This window comes from Coregonus lavaretus, assembly GCF_964263955.1.
Source record: "Coregonus lavaretus genome assembly, chromosome: 23".
Classification (NCBI taxonomy): Eukaryota; Metazoa; Chordata; class Actinopteri; order Salmoniformes; family Salmonidae; genus Coregonus; species Coregonus lavaretus.
The window spans coordinates 2,525,304-2,549,014 of NC_140010.1; the positions used below are offsets into that span (position 1 = coordinate 2,525,304).

Here is a 23,711-nt window from a genome sequence, read left to right on the forward strand (position 1 = left end):
GGAGATACAACTCACCACTATAACTGTTCCTCTGTCTGGAGACACAACTCACCACTATAACTGTTCCTCTGTCTGGAGATACAACTCACCACTATAACTGTTCCTCTGTCTGGAGATACAACTCACCACTATAACTGTTCCTCTGTCTGGAGATACAACTCACCACTATAACTGTTCCTCTGCCTGGAGACACAACTCACCACTATAACTGTTCCTCTGTCTGGAGATACAACTCACCACTATAACTGTTCCTCTGTCTGGTGACACAACTCACCACTATAACTGTTCCTCTGTCTGGAGATACAACTCACCACTATAACTGTTCCTCTGTCTGGAGATACAACTCACCACTATAACGGTTCCTCTGTCTGGAGATACAACTCACCACTATAACTGTTCCTCTGTCTGGTGACACAACTCACAACTATAACTGTTCCTCTGTCTGGAGATACAACTCACCACTATAACTGTTCCTCTGTCTGGAGATACAACTCACCACTATAACTGTTCCTCTGTCTGGAGATACAACTCACCACTATAACGGTTCCTCTGTCTGGAGATACAACTCACCACTATAACTGTTCCTCTGTCTGGAGACACAACTCACCACTATAACTGGGTCTCTATACAACTCACCACTATAACTGTTCCTCTGTCTGGAGATACAACTCACCACTATAACTGTTCCTCTGTCTGGAGATACAACTCACCACTATAACTGGGTCTCTATACGACTCACCACTATAACTGTTCCTCTGTCTGGAGACACAACTCACCACTATAACTGTTCCTCTGTCTGGAGATACAACTCACCACTATAACTGTTCCTCTGTCTGGAGACACAACTCACCACTATAACTGTTCCTCTGTCTGGAGACACAACTCACCACTATAACTGTTCCTCTGTCTGGAGACACAACTCACCACTATAACTGTTCCTCTGTCTGGAGACACAACTCACCACTATAACTGGTTCTCTATACAACTCACCACTATAACTGTTCCTCTGTCTGGAGATACAACTCACTACTATAACTGTCCCTCTGTCTGGAGACACAACTCACCACTATAACTGGGCCTCTGTCTGGAGATACAACTCACCACTATAACTGTTCCTCACCACTATAACACCACTATAAATGACATTTTCACATGCAAATAACACTTGATCTACATGATAGATCTGTAGTTCTTAGTAATGAATGAGAGTTCATCAGAGCGGCCAGTACGCAGGCTCTTTCATCATGATGGCAAATTCAGCACTCTGATTGGCGTGCCCACACCCTGAGATTTGCAGAGAAACAGACAAAGATTTCCTACGCTGTAAGTTTTAATCTAACTTGTTGGGAAAGTGGTCAAAATAGCTGATTTGTACAGTACATTTTGGATTTCATAGCATTCAAATGGGAGTTAACAAGAGGAGCTTTAGAATGGGAGCTTTATAATGGGAGTTAACAATGGGAGCTTTAGAATGGGAGTTAACAAGAGGAGATTTAGAATGGGAGCTTTAGAATGGGAGTTAACAATGGGAGCTTTAGAATGGGAGTTAACAAGAGGAGCTTTAGAATGGGAGCTTTAGAAAGGGAGTTAACAAGGGGAGCTTTAGAATGGGAGGATTATAATGGGAGTTAACAAGGGGAGCTTTAGAATGGGAGCTTTAGAATGGGAGTTAACAAGAGGAGCTTTAGAATGGGAGTTAACAAGGGGAGCTTTAGAATGGGAGTTAACAAGGGGAGCTTTAGAATGGGAGCTTTAGAATGGGAGTTAACAATGGGAGCTTTAGAATGGGAGTTAACAGGAGGAGCTTTAGAATGGGAGTTAACAAGGGGAGCTTTAGAATGGGAGTTAACAGGAGGAGCTTTAGAATGGGAGCTTTAGAATGGGAGTTAACAAGAGGAGCTTTAGAATGGGAGCTTTAGAATGGGAGTTAACAAGAGGAGCTTTAGAATGGGAGTTAACAAGAGGAGCTTTAGAATGGGCGTTAACAAGGGAGGCTTTAGAATGGGAGCTTTAGAATGGGAGTTAACAAGAGGAGCTTTAGAATGGGAGCTAACAAGAGGAGCTTTAGAATGGGAGTTAACACGGGGAGCTTTAGAATGGGAGTTAACAAGAGGAGCTTTAGAATGGGAGCTTTAGATGGGAGTTAACAAGAGGAGCTTTAGAATGGGAGTTAACAAGGGAAGCTTTAGAATGGGAGCTTTAGAATGGGAGTTAACAAGAGGAGCTTTAGAATGGGAGCTTTAGAATGGGAGTTAACAAGAGGAGCTTTAGAATGGGAGTTAACAAGGGGAGCTTTAGAATGGGAGTTAACAAGAGGTGCTTTAGAATGGGAGTTAACAAGGGGAGCTTTAGAATTGGAGTTAACAAGAGGAGCTTTAGAATGGGAGCTTTAGAATGGGAGTTAACAAGAGGAGCTTTAGAATGGGAGTTAACAAGAGGAGCTTTAGAATGGAAGTTAACAAGGGGAGCTTTAGAATGGGAGCTTTAGAATGGGAGTTAACAAGAGGAGCTTTAGAATGGGAGCTTTAGAATGTGAGTTAACAAGGGGAGCTTTAGAATAGTAGCTTTAGAATGGGAGTTAACAAGGGGAGCTTTAGAATGGGAGTTAACAAGAGGAGCTTTAGAATGGGAGCTTTAGAATGGGAGTTAACAAGAGGAGCTTTAGAATGGGAGTTAACACGGGGAGCTTTAGAATGGGAGTTAACAAGGGGAGCTTTAGAATGGGAGTTAACAAGAGGAGCTTTAGAATGGGAGCTTTAGAATGGGAGTTAACAAGGGGAGCTTTAGAATGGGAGCTTTAGAATGGGAGTTTACAAGAGGAGCTTTAGAATGGGAGCTTTATATTGGGAGTTAACAAGAGGAGCTTTAGAATGGGAGTTAAGAAGGGGAGCTTTAGAATGGGAGTTAACAAGGGGAGCTTTAGAATAAGAGCTTTAGAATGGGAGTTAACAAGGGGAGCTTTAGAATGGGAGTTAACAAGAGGAGCTTTAGAATGGGAGCTTTAGAATGGGAGCTTTAGAATGGGAGTTAACAAGAGGAGCTTTAGAATGGGAGCTTTAGAATGGGAGTTAACAAGGGGAGCTTTAGAATGGGAATTAACAAGAGGAGCTTTAGAATGGGAGTTAACAAGGGGAGCTTTCGAAAGGGAGCTTTAGAATGGGAGTTAACAAGAGGAGCTTTAGAATGAGAGTTAACAAGGGAAGCTTTAGAATGGGAGCTTTAGAATGGGAGTTAACAAGAGGAGCTTTAGAATGGGAGCTTTAGAATGGGAGCTTTAGAATGGGAGCTTTAGAATGGGAGTTAACAAGAGGAGCTTTAGAATGGGAGCTTTAGAATGGGAGTTAACACGGGGAGCTTTAGAATGGGAGTTAACAAGAGGAGCTTTAGAATGGGAGCTTTAGAATGGGAGTTAACAAGAGGAGCTTTAGAATGGAAGTTAACAAGGGGAGCTTTAGAATGGGAGCTTTAGAATGGGAGTTAACAAGAGGAGCTTTAGAATGGGAGTTAACACGGGGAGCTTTAGAATGGGAGTTAACAAGGGGAGCTTTAGAATGGGAGTTAACAAGAGGAGCTTTTGAATGGGAGCTTTAGAATGGGAGTTAACAAGGGGAGCTTTAGAATGGGAGCTTTAGAATGGGAGTTAACAAGAGGAGCTTTAGAATGAGAGTTAACAAGGGAAGCTTTAGAATGGGAGCTTTAGAATGGGAGTTAACAAGAGGAGCTTTAGAATGGGAGCTTTAGAATGGGAGCTTTAGAATGGGAGTTAACAAGAGGAGCTTTAGAATGGGAGCTTTAGAATGGGAGTTAACAAGAGGAGCTTTAGAATGGGAGCTTTAGAATGGGAGTTAACAAGAGGAGCTTTAGAATGGGAGCTTTAGAATGGGAGTTAACAAGAGGAGCTTTAGAATGGGAGTTAACAAGGGGAGCTTTAGAATGGGAGTTAACAAGAGGTGCTTTAGAATGGGAGTTAACAAGGGGAGCTTTAGAATTGGAGTTAACAAGAGGAGCTTTAGAATGGGAGCTTTAGAATGGGAGTTAACAAGAGGAGCTTTAGAATGGGAGTTAACAAGAGGAGCTTTAGAATGGAAGTTAACAAGGGGAGCTTTAGAATGGGAGCTTTAGAATGGGAGTTAACAAGAGGAGCTTTAGAATGGGAGCTTTAGAATGTGAGTTAACAAGGGGAGCTTTAGAATAGTAGCTTTAGAATGGGAGTTAACAAGGGGAGCTTTAGAATGGGAGTTAACAAGAGGAGCTTTAGAATGGGAGCTTTAGAATGGGAGTTAACAAGAGGAGCTTTAGAATGGGAGCTTTAGAATGGGAGTTAACAAGAGGAGCTTTAGAATGGGAGTTAACAAGGGGAGCTTTAGAATGGGAGTTAACAAGAGGGGCTTTAGAATGGGAGCTTTAGAATGGGAGCTTTATATTGGGAGTTAACAAGAGGAGCTTTAGAATGGGAGTTAAGAAGGGGAGCTTTAGAATGGGAGTTAACAAGGGGAGCTTTAGAATGGGAGTTAACAAGGGAAGCTTTAGAATGGGAGCTTTAGAATGGGAGTTAACAAGAGGGGCTTTAGAATGGGAGCTTTAGAATGGGAGCTTTATAATGGGAGCATTAGAATGGGAGTTAACAAGAGGAGCTTTAGAATGGGAGCTTTAGAATGGGAGTTAACAAGAGGAGCTTTAGAATGGAAGTTAACAAGGGGAGCTTTAGAATGGGAGCTTTAGAATGGGAGTTAACAAGAGGAGCTTTAGAATGGGAGCTTTAGAATGTGAGTTAACAAGGGGAGCTTTAGAATAGTAGCTTTAGAATGGGAGTTAACAAGGGGAGCTTTAGAATGGGAGTTAACAAGAGGAGCTTTAGAATGGGAGCTTTAGAATGGGAGTTAACAAGAGGAGCTTTAGAATGGGAGTTAACACGGGGAGCTTTAGAATGGGAGTTAACAAGGGGAGCTTTAGAATGGGAGTTAACAAGAGGAGCTTTAGAATGGGAGCTTTAGAATGGGAGCTTTAGAATGGGAGTTAACAAGAGGAGCTTTAGAATGGGAGCTTTAGAATGGGAGTTAACAAGAGGAGCTTTAGAATGGGAGCTTTAGAATGGGAGTTAACAAGAGGAGCTTTAGAATGGGAGTTAACAAGAGGAGCTTTAGAATGGGAGCTTTAGAATGGGAGTTAACAAGAGGAGCTTTAGAATGGGAGTTAACAAGGGGAGCTTTAGAATGGGAGTTAACAAGAGGGGCTTTAGAATGGGAGCTTTAGAATGGGAGCTTTATATTGGGAGTTAACAAGAGGAGCTTTAGAATGGGAGTTAAGAAGGGGAGCTTTAGAATGGGAGTTAACAAGGGGAGCTTTAGAATAAGAGCTTTAGAATGGGAGTTAACAAGGGGAGCTTTAGAATGGGAGTTAACAAGAGGAGCTTTAGAATGGGAGCTTTAGAATGGGAGTTAACAAGGGGAGCTTTAGAATGGGAATTAACAAGAGGAGCTTTAGAATGGGAGCTTTATAATGGGAGTTAACAAGAGGAGCTTTAGAATGGGAGTTAAGGGGAGCTTTAGAATGGGAGTTAACAAGGGGAGCTTTAGAATAAGAGCTTTAGAATGGGAGTTAACAAGGGGAGCTTTAGAATGGGAGTTAACAAGAGGAGCTTTAGAATGGGAGCTTTAGAATGGGAGTTAACAAGAGGAGCTTTAGAATGGGAGCTTTAGAATGGGAGTTAACAAGGGGAGCTTTAGAATGGGAGTTAACAAGGGAAGCTTTAGAATGGGAGCTTTAGAATGGGAGTTAACAAGAGGAGCTTTAGAATGGGAGCTTTAGAATGGGAGCTTTATAATGGGAGCATTAGAATGGGAGTTAACAAGAGGAGCTTTAGAATGGGAGCTTTAGAATGGGAGTTAACAAGAGGAGCTTTAGAATGGAAGTTAACAAGGGGAGCTTTAGAATGGGAGCTTTAGAATGGGAGTTAACAAGAGGAGCTTTAGAATGGGAGTTAACACGGGGAGCTTTAGAATGGGAGTTAACAAGGGGAGCTTTAGAATGGGAGTTAACAAGAGGAGCTTTAGAATGGGAGCTTTAGAATGGGAGCTTTAGAATGGGAGTTAACAAGAGGAGCTTTAGAATGGGAGCTTTAGAATGGGAGTTAACAAGAGGAGCTTTAGAATGGGAGCTTTAGAATGGGAGTTAACAAGAGGAGCTTTAGAATGGGAGCTTTAGAATGGGAGTTAACAAGAGGAGCTTTAGAATGGGAGTTAACAAGGGGAGCTTTAGAATGGGAGTTAACAAGAGGGGCTTTAGAATGGGAGCTTTAGAATGGGAGCTTTATATTGGGAGTTAACAAGAGGAGCTTTAGAATGGGAGTTAAGAAGGGGAGCTTTAGAATGGGAGTTAACAAGGGGAGCTTTAGAATAAGAGCTTTAGAATGGGAGTTAACAAGGGGAGCTTTAGAATGGGAGTTAACAAGAGGAGCTTTAGAATGGGAGCTTTAGAATGGGAGTTAACAAGGGGAGCTTTAGAATGGGAATTAACAAGAGGAGCTTTAGAATGGGAGCTTTAGAATGGGAGTTAACAAGAGGAGCTTTAGAATGGGAGCTTTAGAATGGGAGTTAACAAGGGGAGCTTTAGAATGGGAGTTAACAAGGGGAGCTTTAGAATGGGAGTTAACAAGGGGAGCTTTAGAACGTTGAAAGTGGATGGAGGGAAGACAAAAGCTGAATAATTGAAAAAGTATAAATGATATCAAAAAGTTGTAAATATACAATTATTCCAGACTAGTCTGCACATTTTAAAGTTTGAATCACGTATCTAGCGTAAACAGAACAGTGTACGGAAAATAGCGTTCCAAAGAATAAAGAGTCAGAAATAAGTTGTACAATATTTAAAGTGTGACTGCTGAAGCAAGTCACGTTAATAAAAGAAAACTAAGATTAAAAGTAATATGACAGAGTGTGTGTGTCACCTTGGCATCAGCTCCTGGAGATTGGCCAGGAGTTTCTTGTTGGTTGTTTGAAGTGTTACTTGGACGAGAAGTCTTCTGTAATATAGAAAAACACCATCACATATTGTAGGTTATGAACGGTGACTCAAGTTGTAGAAAGTTGGTTTGGTAGAACTCCTTTCAAAATACCTTCAAAAATTGGTCCAGTAGCTGTTGTTTCTTTGCTCCATCTCCCATGGCAACAGCACAGCACTATTCTGCCACCAGCACAAACAATGATGCCACTTTCGTATGGTAATGAGGAAACCTTCAAAATAAAAGCCAGCATTTCAACACATTGTAATATCATTAGTTGAATAATAAGATAAAATTGGCCATTGATTAAAATGATATTGTGCCAACAAGAAAAGGCGCTAAGTTATTTATGAAAAAAAAAAAATATATATATATGCTTTAAAAAAAAATGTAAGACCAATAATGAAAAAATACTATGTTTATTAAACAATGTTTTTATCTATTCTGTAGTCTAGTAATTTATAATTAATTTCTCTCTACCTATATGCACATACCTACTTCAATTACCTCATACCCATCGACCACATCGACTCAGTACTGGTACCCTGTGTATATAGCCTAGTTATCACCTCGTACCCCTGCACATCAACTCAGTACTGGTACCCTGTGTATATAGCCTAGTTATCACCTCGTACCCCAGCACATCGGCTCAGTTCTGGTACCCTGTGTATATAGCCTAGTTATCACCTCGTACCCCCGCACATCGACTCAGTTCTGGTACCCTGTGTATATAGCCTAGTTATCACCTCGTACCCCCGCACATCGACTCAGTTCTGGTACCCTGTGTATATAGCCTAGTTATCACCTCGTACCCCCGCACATTGACTCAGTACTGGTACCCTGTGTATATAGCCTAGTTATCACCTCGTACCCCTGCACATCTGCTCAGTACTGGTACCCTGTGTATATAGCCTAGTTATCACCTCGTACCCCCGCACATCGGCTCAGTACTGGTACCCCGTGTATATAGCCTAGTTATCACCTCGTACCCCTGCACATCGACTCAGTTCTGGTACCCTGTGTATATAGCCTAGTTATCACCTCGTACCCCTGTACATCGACTCAGTACTGGTACCCTGTGTATATAGCCTAGTTATCACCTCGTACCCCTGCACATCTGCTCAGTACTGGTACCCTGTGTATATAGCCTAGTTATCACCTCGTACCCCCGCACATCGGCTCAGTACTGGTACCCCGTGTATATAGCCTAGTTATCACCTCGTACCCCAGCACATCGGCTCAGTTCTGGTACCCTGTGTATATAGCCTAGTTATCACCTCGTACCCCCGCACATCGACTCAGTTCTGGTACCCTGTGTATATAGCCTAGTTATCACCTCGTACCCCCGCACATCGACTCAGTTCTGGTACCCTGTGTATATAGCCTAGTTATCACCTCGTACCCCCGCACATTGACTCAGTACTGGTACCCTGTGTATATAGCCTAGTTATCACCTCGTACCCCTGCACATCTGCTCAGTACTGGTACCCTGTGTATATAGCCTAGTTATCACCTCGTACCCCCGCACATCGGCTCAGTACTGGTACCCCGTGTATATAGCCTAGTTATCACCTCGTACCCCTGCACATCGACTCAGTTCTGGTACCCTGTGTATATAGCCTAGTTATCACCTCGTACCCCTGTACATCGACTCAGTACTGGTACCCTGTGTATATAGCCTAGTTATCACCTCGTACCCCTGCACATCTGCTCAGTACTGGTACCCTGTGTATATAGCCTAGTTATCACCTCGTACCCCCGCACATCGGCTCAGTACTGGTACCCCGTGTATATAGCCTAGTTATCACCTCGTACCCCTGCACATCGACTCAGTTCTGGTACCCTGTGTATATAGCCTAGTTATCACCTCGTACCCCTGTACATCGACTCAGTACTGGTACCCCGTGTATATAGCCTAGTTATCACCTCGTACCCCTGCACATCGGCTCAGTACTGGTACCCTGTGTATATAGCCTAGTTATCACCTCATACCCCTGCACATTGACTCAGTACTGGTACCCTGTGTATATAGCCTAGTTATCACCTCGTACCCCTGCACATCGGCTCAGTACTGGTACCCCGTGTATATAGCCTAGTTATCGTTACTCGTTGTGGATTTATTTATTGTGTTATTATTTCTCTGTGCATTGTTGGGAAGGACCCGTTAGGAAGCATTTCACTGTTAGTCTACACCTGTTGTTTACAAAGCATGTGACAAATTAAATGTGATACTAACCAAATACAGTGCCTTGCAAAAGTGTTCATACCCCTTGGATTTCTTCACATTTTATTGTGTTACAAAGTGGGATTGAAATGGATTTAATTGTAATATTTTGTCAACAACCGACACAAAATACTCAGTAATCAATGTTCCCTCTAAGCTGTGCGCCTGCACCTGCCTCGCAGAAGAAATATCAGCCCACAGAGAGAAGCACGAGATTGAACTTCACTCAACTTTCCAGAGTTTTCCCCTTTAGTTAACACTATCAACGTTTCCCTTTACTGTGGCAATTGTGATCGAATCAATGCAATATTAGCCACTTTCAATGCAACATACTGAAACAAAACGAACTATGTAAGAGGTTTTTGCTCTGAGTAGGATTCTACTGAGCACGACTCAGCCCGCACAGACCGGTGCGGCATAACCAATCAGAGCTGCAGTAGGCCTATATGCAAATATACAACGGGTGGGTCTAACCCTGAACGCTGAATGGTTAAATCTGCATTCCAGCCGGTGTCTATTCCACAAGTTACCACCGGCTAAATCTATGATGTTAAAATGCTTATTTACATTGTTCCATCTGACTGTTTATAAACTTGATCTCCACTATAAAAAGCATCTAGACATTATCTCCCATTTCTTTTAGACTAACATTTAGGTTTCAACAGCGGAGATATGTATAAACATTTACATTTACATTTTAGTCATTTAGCAGACGCTCTTATCCAGAGCCACTTACAGTGTCACACCCTGGCTCTGGGACTCTATATGTTGAGCCAGGGTGTGTTCATTCTATGTGTTCTGTTTCTATGTTGGGAATTCTAGTTTGTTTATTTCTATGTTGGCCTGAGTGACTCCCAATCAGAGGCAACGAGTGTCAGCTGTGGCTGGTTGTCTCTGATTGGGAGCCATATTTAAACTGTCTGGTTTTCCCTTTGTGTTTGTGGGATAAAGTAAACCTTCTAACCCCCCTTACCCCCCCCCCCCCAAAAAAAAAGTGTAAAGTGGTTGTCCCACTGGCTATAAGGTGAATGCACCAATTTGTAAATCGCTTTGGATAAGAGCATCTGCTAAATGACGTAAATGTAAATGTAAAAAAATGGATGAATAAGATATTTGAATACAGAAGTGCCCTTTCTTACCGATCTCTACAGCTTCTGTCCAAAAACAAATCCTGTGAAATGAGGTCAACACATACTGGAGGACAGTGGAGGCTGCTGACGGGAGGACGGCTCATAATAATTGCTAGAACGTAGCGAATGGAATGCCATGTATTTGATACCAGAGTAGGAGGCCGTTTTTTGTGCCCAAAGTTGACCTTAAAAAAATAAAAATAGTGCATGAATAACACTTCAAAATCTCGAAATGTTGAGAATGAAGTTGCATTATTTCGAGAATATTCTAAATTAAACTTAGAGAATAAAGTCGAAATATTTCAAGAATAAACTCTACATTTTATTTGAAGAATAGTACATTTCAATAACATAGTCGAAGTTATATTTCAAGATGAAAGTAGAGGATTTGATTAATGACATGCCTCCCTGGCTCCCTGTTGCTGTGCGACACCATTGAAATGCCCTAGTTCGATGACCTGGTGAAACTATACTTTAGAATTGGCTTTAGTAAGAAGGAAATTGTTGCTCTTTTAGCACATAATAACCATATTACAATAAGTATTAGGACCTTGAAGAGGTTGTGCCGCAGATTGGGTCTTTTCAGGAGGAGGAGGTAGCCTATTGGCCTTGGTGCAAAGTGTGGTCCTCTGTAGCTCAGCTGGTAGAGCACGGCGCTTGTAACGCCAAGGTAGTGGGTTCGATCCCCGGGACCACCCATACACAAAAATGTATGCACGCATGACTGTAAGTCGCTTTGGATAAAAGCGTCTGCTAAATGGCATATTATATTATTATTATATTAAAGTGAAAGCAACTGTAATGTATGATATACATATTAGGAACTTCATCATTCCTCCTCAGACCTTACCCCCCTTCCCTAGTCAAGTCAAGTTCCCTGTTCGCAGCGCCGCCGTTTTTCAAACAAAGTCAACACAGCAGCCATTGCTAGCTAGCCAACACGACCAGCTAGCTGTACTGTAGCAGCTAAATACAATATATTTGTGCTAGCTAGCCAACGTTTAATTATTGCTGCGTTATGAAAGGAACTAGACACGGACACAAATTATCTGTTTAGTGTGTTAACACACTATTGGTAGTTTGTTGTAACCAAGTATTGGTGCTAAACTGTGTGTTATTGGATGCTAGCATGCTAGTTAGCTATGGCGTCATAGTTAGCTAGCTGAATAAAGTAAGTTGAGTCTATTCCTTGAAACATTGAACCGCTGTAGTTCACAACAATTCTAATTTCTAAAGTGGAAGTTGGGAGAGTTTTTATTAGGGTGGTTCAGTGAAACAATTATAGTTTCTGAGGTGGAAGTTGGGTGAGTTATATTTGGGAGTTTTGGTGAGGGAGGCCCTACTCTCTCCTTTCCCAGATGTTTAGTTCATTTCATTCCGATCTCCTCTGCATTATTGTAGCCATTTGCTACAGCCTGTCAACTATGCCTCTGCCTATCCCTGTTCTCTCCTCTCCGCACAGGCTAAACAAACGCCTCACACCGCGTGGCTGCTGCCTCTCTAACCTGGTGGTCCCTGCACGCACCCCACACCTGGAGTTCCAGGTCTCAGGCAGCCTCTGGAACTGCCGTTCTGCTGCCAACAAGGCTGACTTCATCCCAGCCTATGCTAACCTCCAGTCCCTCGAATTCCTGGCGCTGACGGAAACATGGATTACCACTGAAAACACTGCTACTCCTACTGCTCTCTCCTCGTCTGACCATGTGTTCTCGCATACCCCAAGAGCATCTGGTCAGAGGGGTGGTGGCACAGGAATCCTCATCTCTCCCAAGTGGACATTCTCAATTTTTCCCCTAACCCATCTGTCTATCTCCTCATTTGAATTCCATGCTGTCACAGTCACTAGCCCATTTAAGCTTAATATCCTTGTCATCTATCGCCCTCCAGGTTCCCTTGGAGAGTTCATCAATGAGCTTGACGCCTTGATAAGTTCCTTTCCTGAGGCTGGCTCACCCCTCACAGTTTTGGGGGATTTCAACCTCCCTACGTCTACATTTGACTCATTTCTCTCTGCCTCCTTCTTTCCACTCCTCTCCTCTTTTGACCTCACCCTCTCACCGTCCCCCCCTACTCACAAGGCAGGCAATACGCTTGACCTCATCTTTACTAGATGCTGCTCTTCTACTAATCTCACTGCAACTCCCCTCCATGTCTCCGACCACTACTTTGTATCCTTTTCTCTCTCGCTCTCCTCCAACACTACTCACTTTGCCCCTACACAGATGGTAATGCGCCGACGCAACCTTCGCTCTCTCTCTCCCGCTACTCTCTCCTCTTCCATCCTATCATCTCTTCCCTCTGCTCAATCCTTCTCCCTCCAATCTCCTGATTCTGCCTCCTCAACCCTCCTCTCCTCCCTTTCTGCATCCATTGACTCTCTGTGTCCCCTATCCTCCCGGCCGGCTCGGTCCTCCCCTCCAGCTCCGTGGCTTGATGACTCATTGCGAGCTCACAGAACAGAGCTCCGGGCAGCGGAGCGGAAATGGAAGAAAACTAAACTCCCTGCCGACCTGGCATCTTTTCACTCCCTCCTCTCTACATTTTCTTCATCTGTTTCTGCTGCTAAGGCCACTTTCTACCACTCTAAATTCCAAGCATCTGCCTCTAACCCTAGGAAGCTCTTTGCCACATTCTCCTCCCTGCTGAATCCTCCCCCCCCCCCCTCCTCTCTCTCTGTGGATGACTTCGTCAACCACTTTGAAAAGAAGGTTGACGACATCCGATCCTCGTTTGTTAAGTCTAATGACACTGCTGGTCCTGCTCACACTGCCCTACCCTATGCTTTGACTTCTTTCTCCCCTCTCTCTGAGGTAGGGGAGAAGGTCACCGGAGATGGTCTGGAGAAGAGAGGAGGGGATGGGGTCAAGCGGGCCGCCCAACAACCTGCCCGCTTGACCCCATCCCCTCCTCTCTTCTCCAGACCATCTCCGGTGACCTTCTCCCCTACCTCAGCTCGCTGATCAACTCATCCTTGACCGCTGGCTATGTCCCTTCCGTCTTCAAGAGAGCGAGAGTTGCACCCCTTCTCAAAAAACCAACACTCGATCCCACTGATGTCAACAACTACAGACCAGTATCCCTTCTTTCTTTTCTTTCCAAAACTATTGAGCGTGCCGTCTTTAGCCAACTCTCTTGCTATCTCTCTCAGAATGACCTTCTTGATCCAAACCAGTCAGGTTTCAGGACTGGTCATTCAACTGAGACTGCTCTTCTCTGTGTCACGGAGGCTCTCCGCACTGCTAAAGCTAACTCTCTCTCCTCTGCTCTTGTCCTTCTAGACCTGTCTGCTGCCTTTGATACTGTGAACCATCAGATCCTCCACTCCACCCTCTCCGAGCTGGGCATCTCCGGCGCGGCTCACTCCTGGATTGCGTCCTACCTGACCGGTCGCTCCTACCAAGTGGCGTGGCGAGAAGCTGTCTCCGCACCACGTGCTCTCACCACTGGTGTCCCCGAGGGCTCAGTTCTAGGCCCTCTCCTATTCTCCCTATACACCAAGTCACTTGGCTCTGTCATATCCTCACATGGCCTCTCCTATCATTGCTACGCTGACGATACACAACTAATCTTCTCCTTTCCCCCTTCTGATAACCAGGTGGCGAATCGCATCTCTGCATGTCTGGCAGACATATCAGTATGGATGACGGATCACCACCTCAAGCTGAACCTTGGCAAGACGGAGCTGCTCTTCCTCCCGGGGAAGGACTGCCCGTTCCATGATCTCGCCATCACGGTTGACAACTCCGTTGTGTCCTCCTCCCAGAGTGCGAAGAGCCTTGGTGTGACCCTGGACAACACCCTGTCGTTCTCCGCTAACATCAAGGCGGTGACCCGATCCTGCAGGTTCATGCTCTACAACATTCGGAGAGTACGACCCTGCCTTACACAGGAAGCGGCACAGGTCCTAATCCAGGCACTTGTCATCTCCCGTCTGGATTACTGCAACTCGCTGTTGGCTGGGCTCCCTGCCTGTGCCATTAAACCCCTACAACTCATCCAGAATGCCGCAGCCCGTCTGGTGTTCAACCTTCCCAAGTTCTCTCACGTCACCCCGCTCCTCCGCACACTCCACTGGCTTCCAGTTGAAGCTCGCATCTGTTACAAGACCATGGTGCTTGCCTATGGAGCTGTGAGGGGATCGGCACCTCTGTACCTTCAGGCTCTGATCAGTCCCTACACCCAAACGAGGGCATTGCGTTCATCCACCTCTGGCCTGCTGGCTCCCCTTCCTCTGCGGAAGCATAGTTCCCGCTCAGCCCAGTCAAAACTGTTCGCTGCTCTGGCACCCCAATGGTGGAACAAGCTCCCTCACGACGCCAGGACAGCGGAGTCACTCACCACCTTCCGGAGACATTTGAAACCCCACCTCTTTAAGGAATACCTGGGATAGGATAAAGTAATCCTTCTAACTTTTTTCTCAAATTAATTGCAACTATTGTCGAAATTTCGAATTTAATCGCTAAGTATTTCGAGTTTTTAAAGCACTCTCCATGCAATGTTTTTTTGTATTTTTTAAAATCTTCACTTGGCCCTAATACTCTTCAGTAAAACATAAATAAATAAATCGAACAACAGCACTGGTTGACATTATTCTACATGACACAAAATGTGATGATTCATGAAAGTTATTCCCTTCTTGAATCTTAGGGGGCTTTCACATCAAATTCGTTTGGTGGGGGTTTTCCGAACTCTGGTGCGTTGACCGCCTTAGTTCGACCTGTTCGGTTCATTTGGACTGGCCTGTTCGGTTCATTTGGACCGCAGCCTACTATCCGCACTAAACAACCCGCCGTGGTCTCAGTCTGATCCGGACCAAACACGGGAAAATAAATCAGACTCTCGCATTATTATTGGTAGTTGGACTGACGCAGCATCATAACTTCAGAGCTCTGAAGCATTCTGTGAGTAGAAGCGCATTTATGAGCGCATCCGATCCAGATGAGGGGAGACGAGGGCTAAACCTGGGATATACCGTCGGCTACCGGAATATAGCCTATTCACGTCGCATTTAGAGCGGCCATTGCGCTGTTTCCTCCCGGTGTTGTTGGAAGACCAAAGCGAATGTAATATGAAGATTGGGACACACAAGTGATGCTGCATGGTCATCATAAACGGATTTAACTAGAGCATTTTTGTCCAATAAAGAAATTACTTTCATGGACATTTGGGCCAGTATGAAAAAATTAAAAACTAAAATGTATGCACTCACTACCTGTAAATCGCTCTGGATAAGAGCGTCTGCTAAATGACTAAAATGTAAATGTAAATGTTTAGTTTAGAAAATTGAGTTCGTTTGACATTTACCAATGTGAAACCAACTGGACCAAATTTTAAAAAAAAAATACAGTGTAACAAATAGTCGAACTCTGATTGGAACTATAGCGCCAAATTATGTGACGACACCCTTAAAAAAACTAGGCCACAATCCGGATTTTTTTGTTGTTGAACATTTGGTTAAACTACGCTTTGCATGAATCAATCAACATTAATACATTTCTTACCTCATAAAAAAATCGTATCATATGTTTTAGGATACCAAAGTTTAAGAAATAGGCTACATTTCCATCCAGTATTCTGTCACTGTGAGAAGAAAATAGCATATCAGGCTCCTGTATCCTACACCTAGAAGATGGCGCCAAAATAAGAGGGAGATCACCTGAGATCAAAAGTGGTCGATCAACAAGATCAACGAGTGCCTTCTTTACAGTCACTCTGTGCATACTTGACATATGTATTCATGTATAAACATACCGCTTTCTTTATTGTAATTCATATTTCTGGATTCACGCATTTCATGACAGTCTTGACCTAAAACCAAACATATTTCACTCAGAGATGATAACAGCGGGCTACTTACGAGGATAGTTCTTCCTAAACGACAAGACAGTCCACGCAAACCATGAGCAGCATAAACTATTAACCAGCGCTGTGTTGATGACCTGGGCAGAATAACATCAAATGAAACCAGCAAACCCCTCTCAGAAAACTTCGGAAAGAATATGATAATTCCATGTGTTCTTCTTCTTTGGTATAATGGTGTTCGCAACAATTATATGTGCATTCCGCCACCTACTGTACAAGTGGATAAGGATCCCAAAAAGAAAATTAAAAAAACATTTAGCTGTAACTGGATATGCATTCGTAAATCAGGTCCTTTCTTGAGTTGGGCTCTGGGATGTAATAACCGTTGAGCATCTGATCTTATGGTTGATTGTGGAGGAAAGGGGTTGAGTGTGTTAGAGTATGTGCGTGTGTCTGTGTGTGTCTGTGTGTGTGTGTGTGTGTTTATCCCACATCTGTTGCAAGGGGTTGTAAGGATGTTAGGGAGAATATAGGATGAACCACAATAATTGTTTGCTAAAATAATAATTGCTTGACAAAAATGTCATGTAATACAATGGCAATCCGGGTTATAGGTAACAATCTTACGCATGAACTGCCGACATTATTACGCATATTAATTGATAATGATGCAAATTAAGATATGCAAGATATTTGAATAGATATATATATATATATTCAGGTGAGAGCATTGGAAATGCTTTTGGCGGTTGACCTGCTTCTGTTTTGTGGGTGGCACTATGTGCTGTTTTCGATGGATGGGTCCTGGCCTCTACGGGGGTGGTGATCCGGGGGGACGGGGTGGAGTATGTTGATCACTGGGATGACGGCCCAACTTGGGGTGGGGAGAACAATTGGAGGGTTACTTAGTAGCAATGCAAATATCATGGTACAGCTATATGGACACTCAATCACTATGGTATTTTTTATTGGTAAATATACAAACATATACAGTGGGGGGAAAAGTATTTAGTCAGCCACCAATTGTGCAAGTTCTCCCACTTAAAAAGATGAGAGAGGCCTGTAATTTTCATCATAGGTACACGTCAACTATGACAGACAAAATGAGGAAAAAAAATCCAGAAAATCACATTGTAGGATTTTTAATGAATTTATTTGCAAATGATGGTGGAAAATAAGTATTTGGTCAATAACAAAAGTTTCTCAATACTTTGTTATATACCCTTTGTTGGCAATGACACAGGTCAAATGTTTTCTGTAAGTCTTCACAAGGTTTTCACACACTGTTGCTGGTATTTTGGCCCATTCCTCCATGCAGATCTCCTCTAGAGCAGTGATGTTTTGGGGCTGTCGCTGGGCAACACGGACTTTCAACTCCCTCCAAAGATTTTCTATGGGGTTGAGATCTGGAGACTGGCTAGGCCACTCCAGGACCTTGAAATGCTTCTTACGAAGCCACTCCTTCGTTGCCCGGGCGGTGTGTTTGGGATCATTGTCATGCTGAAAGACCCAGCCACGTTTCATCTTCAATGCCCTTGCTGATGGAAGGAGGTTTTCACTCAAAATCTCACGATACATGGCCCCATTCATTCTTTCCTTTACACGGATCAGTCGTCCTGGTCCCTTTGCAGAAAAACAGCCCCAAAGCATGATGTTTCCACCCCCATGCTTCACAGTAGGTATGGTGTTCTTTGGATGCAACTCAGCATTCTTTGTCCTCCAAACACGACGAGTTGAGTTTTTACCAAAAAGTTATATTTTGGTTTCATCTAACCATATGACATTCTCCCAATCCTCTTCTGGATTATCCAAATGCACTCTAGCAAACTTCAGACGGGCCTGGACATGTACTGGCTTAAGCAGGGGGACACGTCTGGCACTGCAGGATTTGAGTCCCTGGCGGCGTAGTGTGTTACTGATGGTAGGCTTTGTTACTTTGGTCCCAGCTCTCTGCAGGTCATTCACTAGGTCCCCCCGTGTGGTTCTGGGATTTTTGCTCACCGTTCTTGTGATCCTTTTGACCCCACAGGGTGAGATCTTGTGTGGAGCCCCAGATCGAGGGAGATTATCAGTGGTCTTGTATGTCTTCCATTTCCTAATAATTGCTCCCACAGTTGATTTCTTCAAACCAAGCTGCTTACCTATTGCAGATTCAGTCTTCCCAGCCTGGTGCAGGTCTACAATTTTGTTTCTGGTGTCCTTTGACAGCTCTTTGGTCTTGGCCATAGTGGAGTTTGGAGTGTGACTGTTTGAGGTTGTGGACAGGTGTCTTTTATACTGCTAACAAGTTCAAACAGGTGCCATTAATACAGGTAACGAGTGGAGGACAGAGGAGCCTCTTAAAGAAGAAGTTACAGGTCTGTGAGAGCCAGAAATCTTGCTTGTTTGTAGGTGACCAAATACTTATTTTCCACCATAATTTGCAAATAAATTCATAAAAAATCCTGCAATGTGATTTTCTGGATTTTTTTTCTTCTCAATTTGTCTGTCATAGTTGATGTGTACCTATGATGAAAATTACAGGCCTCTCTCATCTTTTTAAGTGGGAGCACTTGCACAATTGGTGGCTGACTAAATACTTTTTCCCCCCACTGTTTAATGATAAATAGATTTGAAACTTGTATCTCATTATGGTGTATGGTGAAATAAGTATAGCCAGTTATAATTGTAATGGCTTTGCAGATAATAACAAAAGAAGAACAATATTTAAATGGCTCAAAGAGAAGGAATATAATATCTATTGTTTACAGGAAACTCATTCAACAATTCTAGATGAAGTTGCGTGGAAAAAGGAATGGGGGGGGCGAAATATACTTTTCCCATGGGCAAAGAAACTCAAAAGGGGTGATGAAATTAATTAACAGTAATTTCGATTCGAATGTGCAAATTGTCCAAACAGATCCGCAAGATGATGGATTGTTTTAAATATGTTATTGGACCATAAACAAATATGTCTCATTAACCTTTACGGACCAAATAATGATGATCCACACTTCTTTGACAATATATATAATAAATTATCAACCCTGCAAGCAATACAAGACTATTATTATGGTGGGAGATTATAATACCGTTATAAATAGCTCAATGGACCGTAAAAAAAAAAAATTATGCACTCACTAACTGTAAGTTGCTCTGGATAAGAGCGTCTGCTAAATGACTAAAATGTAAAAATGTAAAGGAAATCACATTACAAACTATCACCCTCATGCTCTTAAGGAAATTGTGAATGTCATGGATACATTAGAACTAGTGGATGTATGGAGGCTTAAATATCCTGATCTAGTGAGATATACATGGCGGAGACTCAATCAAGCTAGTCGTCTTGACTTCTTTCTTATGTCATTCTCATTGGCACCAAAAGTTTAAAAAGTGTTGATAGGGGACAGAATGCGGTCGGACCATCATATAATTGGCATATACAGTGCCTTGCAAAAGTATTCATCCCCCTTGGCGTTTTTCCTATTTTGTTGCATTACAACCTGTATTTAAATTGATTTTTATTTGGATTTCATGTAATGGACATACACAAAATAGTCCAAATTGGTGAAGTGAAATGAAAAAAATAACTTGTTTCAAGAAATTCTAAAAAATAAATAACTGAAAAGTGGTGCGTGCATATGTATTCACCCCCTTTGCTATGAAGCCCCAAAATAAGATCTGGTGCAACCAATTACCTTCAGAAGTCACATAATTAGTTAAATAAAGTCCACCTGTGTGCAATCTAAGTGTCACATGATCTGTCACATGATCTCAGTATATATACACCTGTTCTGAAAGGCCCCAGAGTTTGCAACACCACTAAGCAAGGGGCACCACCAAGCAAGCGGCACCATGAAGACCAAGGAGCTCTTCAAACGGTTCAGGGACAAAGTTGTGGAGAAGTACAGATCAGGGTTGGGGTATAAAAAAATATCCGAAATTTTGAACATCCCACGGAGCACCATTAAATCCATTATTAAAAAGTGGAAAGAATATGGCACCACAACAAACCTGCCAAGAGAGGGCCGCCCACCAAAACTCACGGACCAGGCAAGGAGGGCATTAATCAGAGAGGCAACAAAGAGACAAAAGATAACCCTGAAGGAGCTGCAAAGCTCCACAGCGGAGATTGGAGTATCTGTCCATAGGACCACTTTAAGCCGCACACTCCACAGAGCTGGGCTTTACGGAAGAGTGGCCAGAAAAAAGCAATTGCTTAAAGAAAAAAATAAGCAAACACGTTTTGTGTTCGCCAAAAGCCATGTGGGAGACTCCCCAAACATATGGAAGAAGGTACTCTGGTCAGATGAGACTGAAATTGAGCTTTTTGGCCATCAAGGAAAACGCTATGTCTGGCGCAAACCCAACACCTCTCATCACCCCGAGAACACCATCCCCACAGTGAAGCATGGTGGTGGCAGCATCATGCTGTGGGGATGTTTTTCATCGGCAGGGACTGGTCAGAATTGATGGAATAATGGATGGCGCTAAATACAGGGAAATTCTTGAGGGAAACCTGTTTCAGTCTTCCAGAGATTTGAGACTGGGATGGAGGTTCACCTTCCAGCAGGACAATGACCCTAAGCATACTGCTAAAGCAACACTCGAGTGGTTTAATGGGAAACATTTAAATGTCTTGGAATGGCCTAGTCAAAGCCCAGACCTCAATCCAATTGAGAATCTGTGGTATGACTTAAAGATTGCTGTACACCAGCGAAACCCATCCAATTTGAAGGAGCTAGCAATCCTAGTGGCTAGATGTGCCAAGCTTATAGATACATACCTCAAGAGACTTGCAGCTGTAATTGCTGCAAATGGTGGCTCTACAAAGCATTGACATTGGGGGCTGAATAGTTATGCACGCTCAAGTTTTCGGTTTTCTTGTCTTATATCTTGTTTTTTTCACCTCAAATTTTTTTTTGCATTTTCAAAGTGGTAGGCATGTTGTGTAAATCAAATGATACAAATCTAAAATTTTAATTCCAGGTTGTAAGGCAACAAAATAGGAAAAATGCCTAGCCACTGTACATTACTCTTACTGAATTTCCACGTGGGCGAGGATATTGGAAATGTAATCAAAGCCTATTGGATGATAACTTTTTTTAAACTAGGACAGAGGAATTTATAACTGATATTTTCCGACATAACATAGGTACAGCAAATCCCCTTATTGTATGGGACACTTTTTAATGTGCCTTTAGAGGCCATGCAATTCAGTACTCATCTCGAAAACAAAAGCAATTTAGGTCAAAATAGTCCGTACTAACAAAGGAAATAGAAGGTCTAACAGAACAGATAGACAGCAATAAAAACTGTAACATAGAGGCTCAGAATAAATTAGAGGAAAAACAAAAAGAAATGGAGAAACTTATTCAAGAAAGATCAAGTGTAATATATTATAAAAATAAAGCAAACTGGATGGAATATGGGGAAAAATGCACCAAATAATTTTTTTATCTTCTACATAGAAATGCTACCAAAAAGAATTGACTGAAACTGGTTACAAATGACAGAGTCACCCATGATTCACCAAATTATATTTTGAAGGAGGAAACAAAGTACTTTAAGCATATGTTTTCGTTTCAGTCGCCTCCATCTTCTCTAACTGAAGCTAATTTTAGAAAAAAAATATATATTGATAATGTAAAATTAACAGCCATACAGAAAGACTCATGTGAAGGTGAAATTACAGAGGAGGAACTTCTGGATGCAATTAAAGATATTAAGTACAGGAAAACTCCAGGGTTGGATGGCATACCAGTCGAGGTATACCAAACCTTTTTTGATATACTAAGAGGACCGCTATTAGCATGTTTTAACCACTCCTATGTAAATGGTCGATTATCAGACACTCAAGAAGGTCTGATTTAATTATTACTGAAACAGGATACAAGTGGAAAATATAAAGATCCAGTCCATTACAAAAATTGGAGGCCCCTTACACTTCAGTGTTGTGATAAAAAATTCTAGCAAAATGTATAGTGCATATAATTAAAAAAGGTATTGTCGGACATTATTCTTTCTAATCAGACAGGTTTTGTACATGGACAATACATTGGAGATAATATAAGGCAAGTACTGGAAACAATAGAACACTATGAAAAATCTGGGAAACCAGGCCTGCTATTCATAGCAGACTTTGAAAAGGAATTTGATAAAGTAGGACTGGGGTTTATATATAAATGTTGGAGAATCTCTTATAAAATGGGTCAAAATCATGTATAGTAACCCTAGGTGTAAAATAGTAAATAATGGCTATTTCTCAGAAAGTTTTAAACTGTCAAGAGGAGTGAAACAAGGTTGTCCACTATCGGCATATCTATTTATTGTGGCCATCGAGATGTTAGCTATTAAAATCAGATCCAACAATAATATCAAGGGATTAGAAATCCAGGGTTTAAAAACAAAGGTGTCATTGTACGCTGATGATTCATGTTTTCTTTTAAATCCACAACTAGAATCCCTCCACAGCCTCATAGAGGATCTAGATACATTTTCTAACCTCACTGGATTACAACCAAATTATGATAAATGTACTATATTACGTATTGGATCACTAAAAAACACAAGTTCTTTTGTGTTTCTTCCATTTGCGAATAATCGCACCAACTGTTGTCACCTTCTCACCAAGCTGCTTGGCGATGGTCTTGTAGCCCATTCCAGCCTTGTGTAGGTCTACAATCTTGTCCCTGACATCCTTGGAGAGCTCTTTGGTCTTGGCCATGGTGGAGAGTTTGGAATCTGATTGATTGATTGCTTCTGTGGACAGGTGTCTTTTATACAGGTAACAAGCTGAGATTAGGAGCACTCCCTTTAAGAGTGTGCTCCTAATCTCTGCGCGTTACCTGTATAAAAGACACCTGGGAGCCAGAAATCTTTCTGATTGAGAGGGGGTCAAATACTTATTTCCCTCATTAAAATGCAAATCAATTTATAACATTTTTGACATTTGTTTTTCTGGATTCTGTTGTTGTTATTCTGTCTGTCACTGTTCAAATAAACCTACCATTAAAATTATAGACTGATCATGTCTTTGTCAGTGGGAAAACGTACAAAATCAGCAGGGGATCAAATACTTTTTTCCCTCACTGTATATAGGTTATAGGTTGAGAGCTTTTGTGAAAGAGCACAGTTAGAAAGATATAGCATTTAGAAGCAAACATCATGAACATCATGAAAATGATCGGAGAGGTTGAGGGTAGAGGAAGTTTATGAGTAAAAACCAACAAAACTGAATTTTTGTAAAATTGACTGTGTCCATAAAATGTATATAGTATGTACAGTGGGGAGAACAAGTATTTGATACACTGCCGATTTTGCAGGTTTTCCTACTTACAAAGCATGTAGAGGTCTGTAATTTTGATCATAGGTACACTTCAACTGTGAGAGACGGAATCTAAAACAAAAATCCATAAAAATCACATTGTATGATTTTTAAGTAATTCATGTGCATTTTATTGCATGACATAAGTATTTGATCACCTACCAACCAGTAAGAATTCCGGCTCTCACAGACCTGTTTGTTTTTCTTTAAGAAGCCCTCCTGTTCTCCACTCATTACCTGTATTAACTG

General features: G+C 42.3%; 1 protein-coding gene across 1 annotated transcript in view; it reads right to left on the reverse strand.

Moving 5' to 3' along the window:
* The window catches only part of LOC311099217 (serine protease FAM111A-like), a 24,687-nt gene extending 8,346 nt beyond the window's left edge, over nucleotides 1-16,341 (reverse strand). Inside the window, exons 1-3 of the mRNA XM_084139896.1 lie at nucleotides 16,212-16,341; nucleotides 7,115-7,232; nucleotides 6,947-7,021 (exon numbers count right to left, since the gene is read on the reverse strand). Of these exons, the coding sequence (XP_083996022.1) occupies nucleotides 6,947-7,021; nucleotides 7,115-7,162 (123 nt within the window). The 5' untranslated portion in view covers nucleotides 7,163-7,232; nucleotides 16,212-16,341. The remainder of the gene's footprint in view (nucleotides 1-6,946; nucleotides 7,022-7,114; nucleotides 7,233-16,211) is intronic.
* Nucleotides 16,342-23,711: the final 7,370 nt, after the last annotated feature.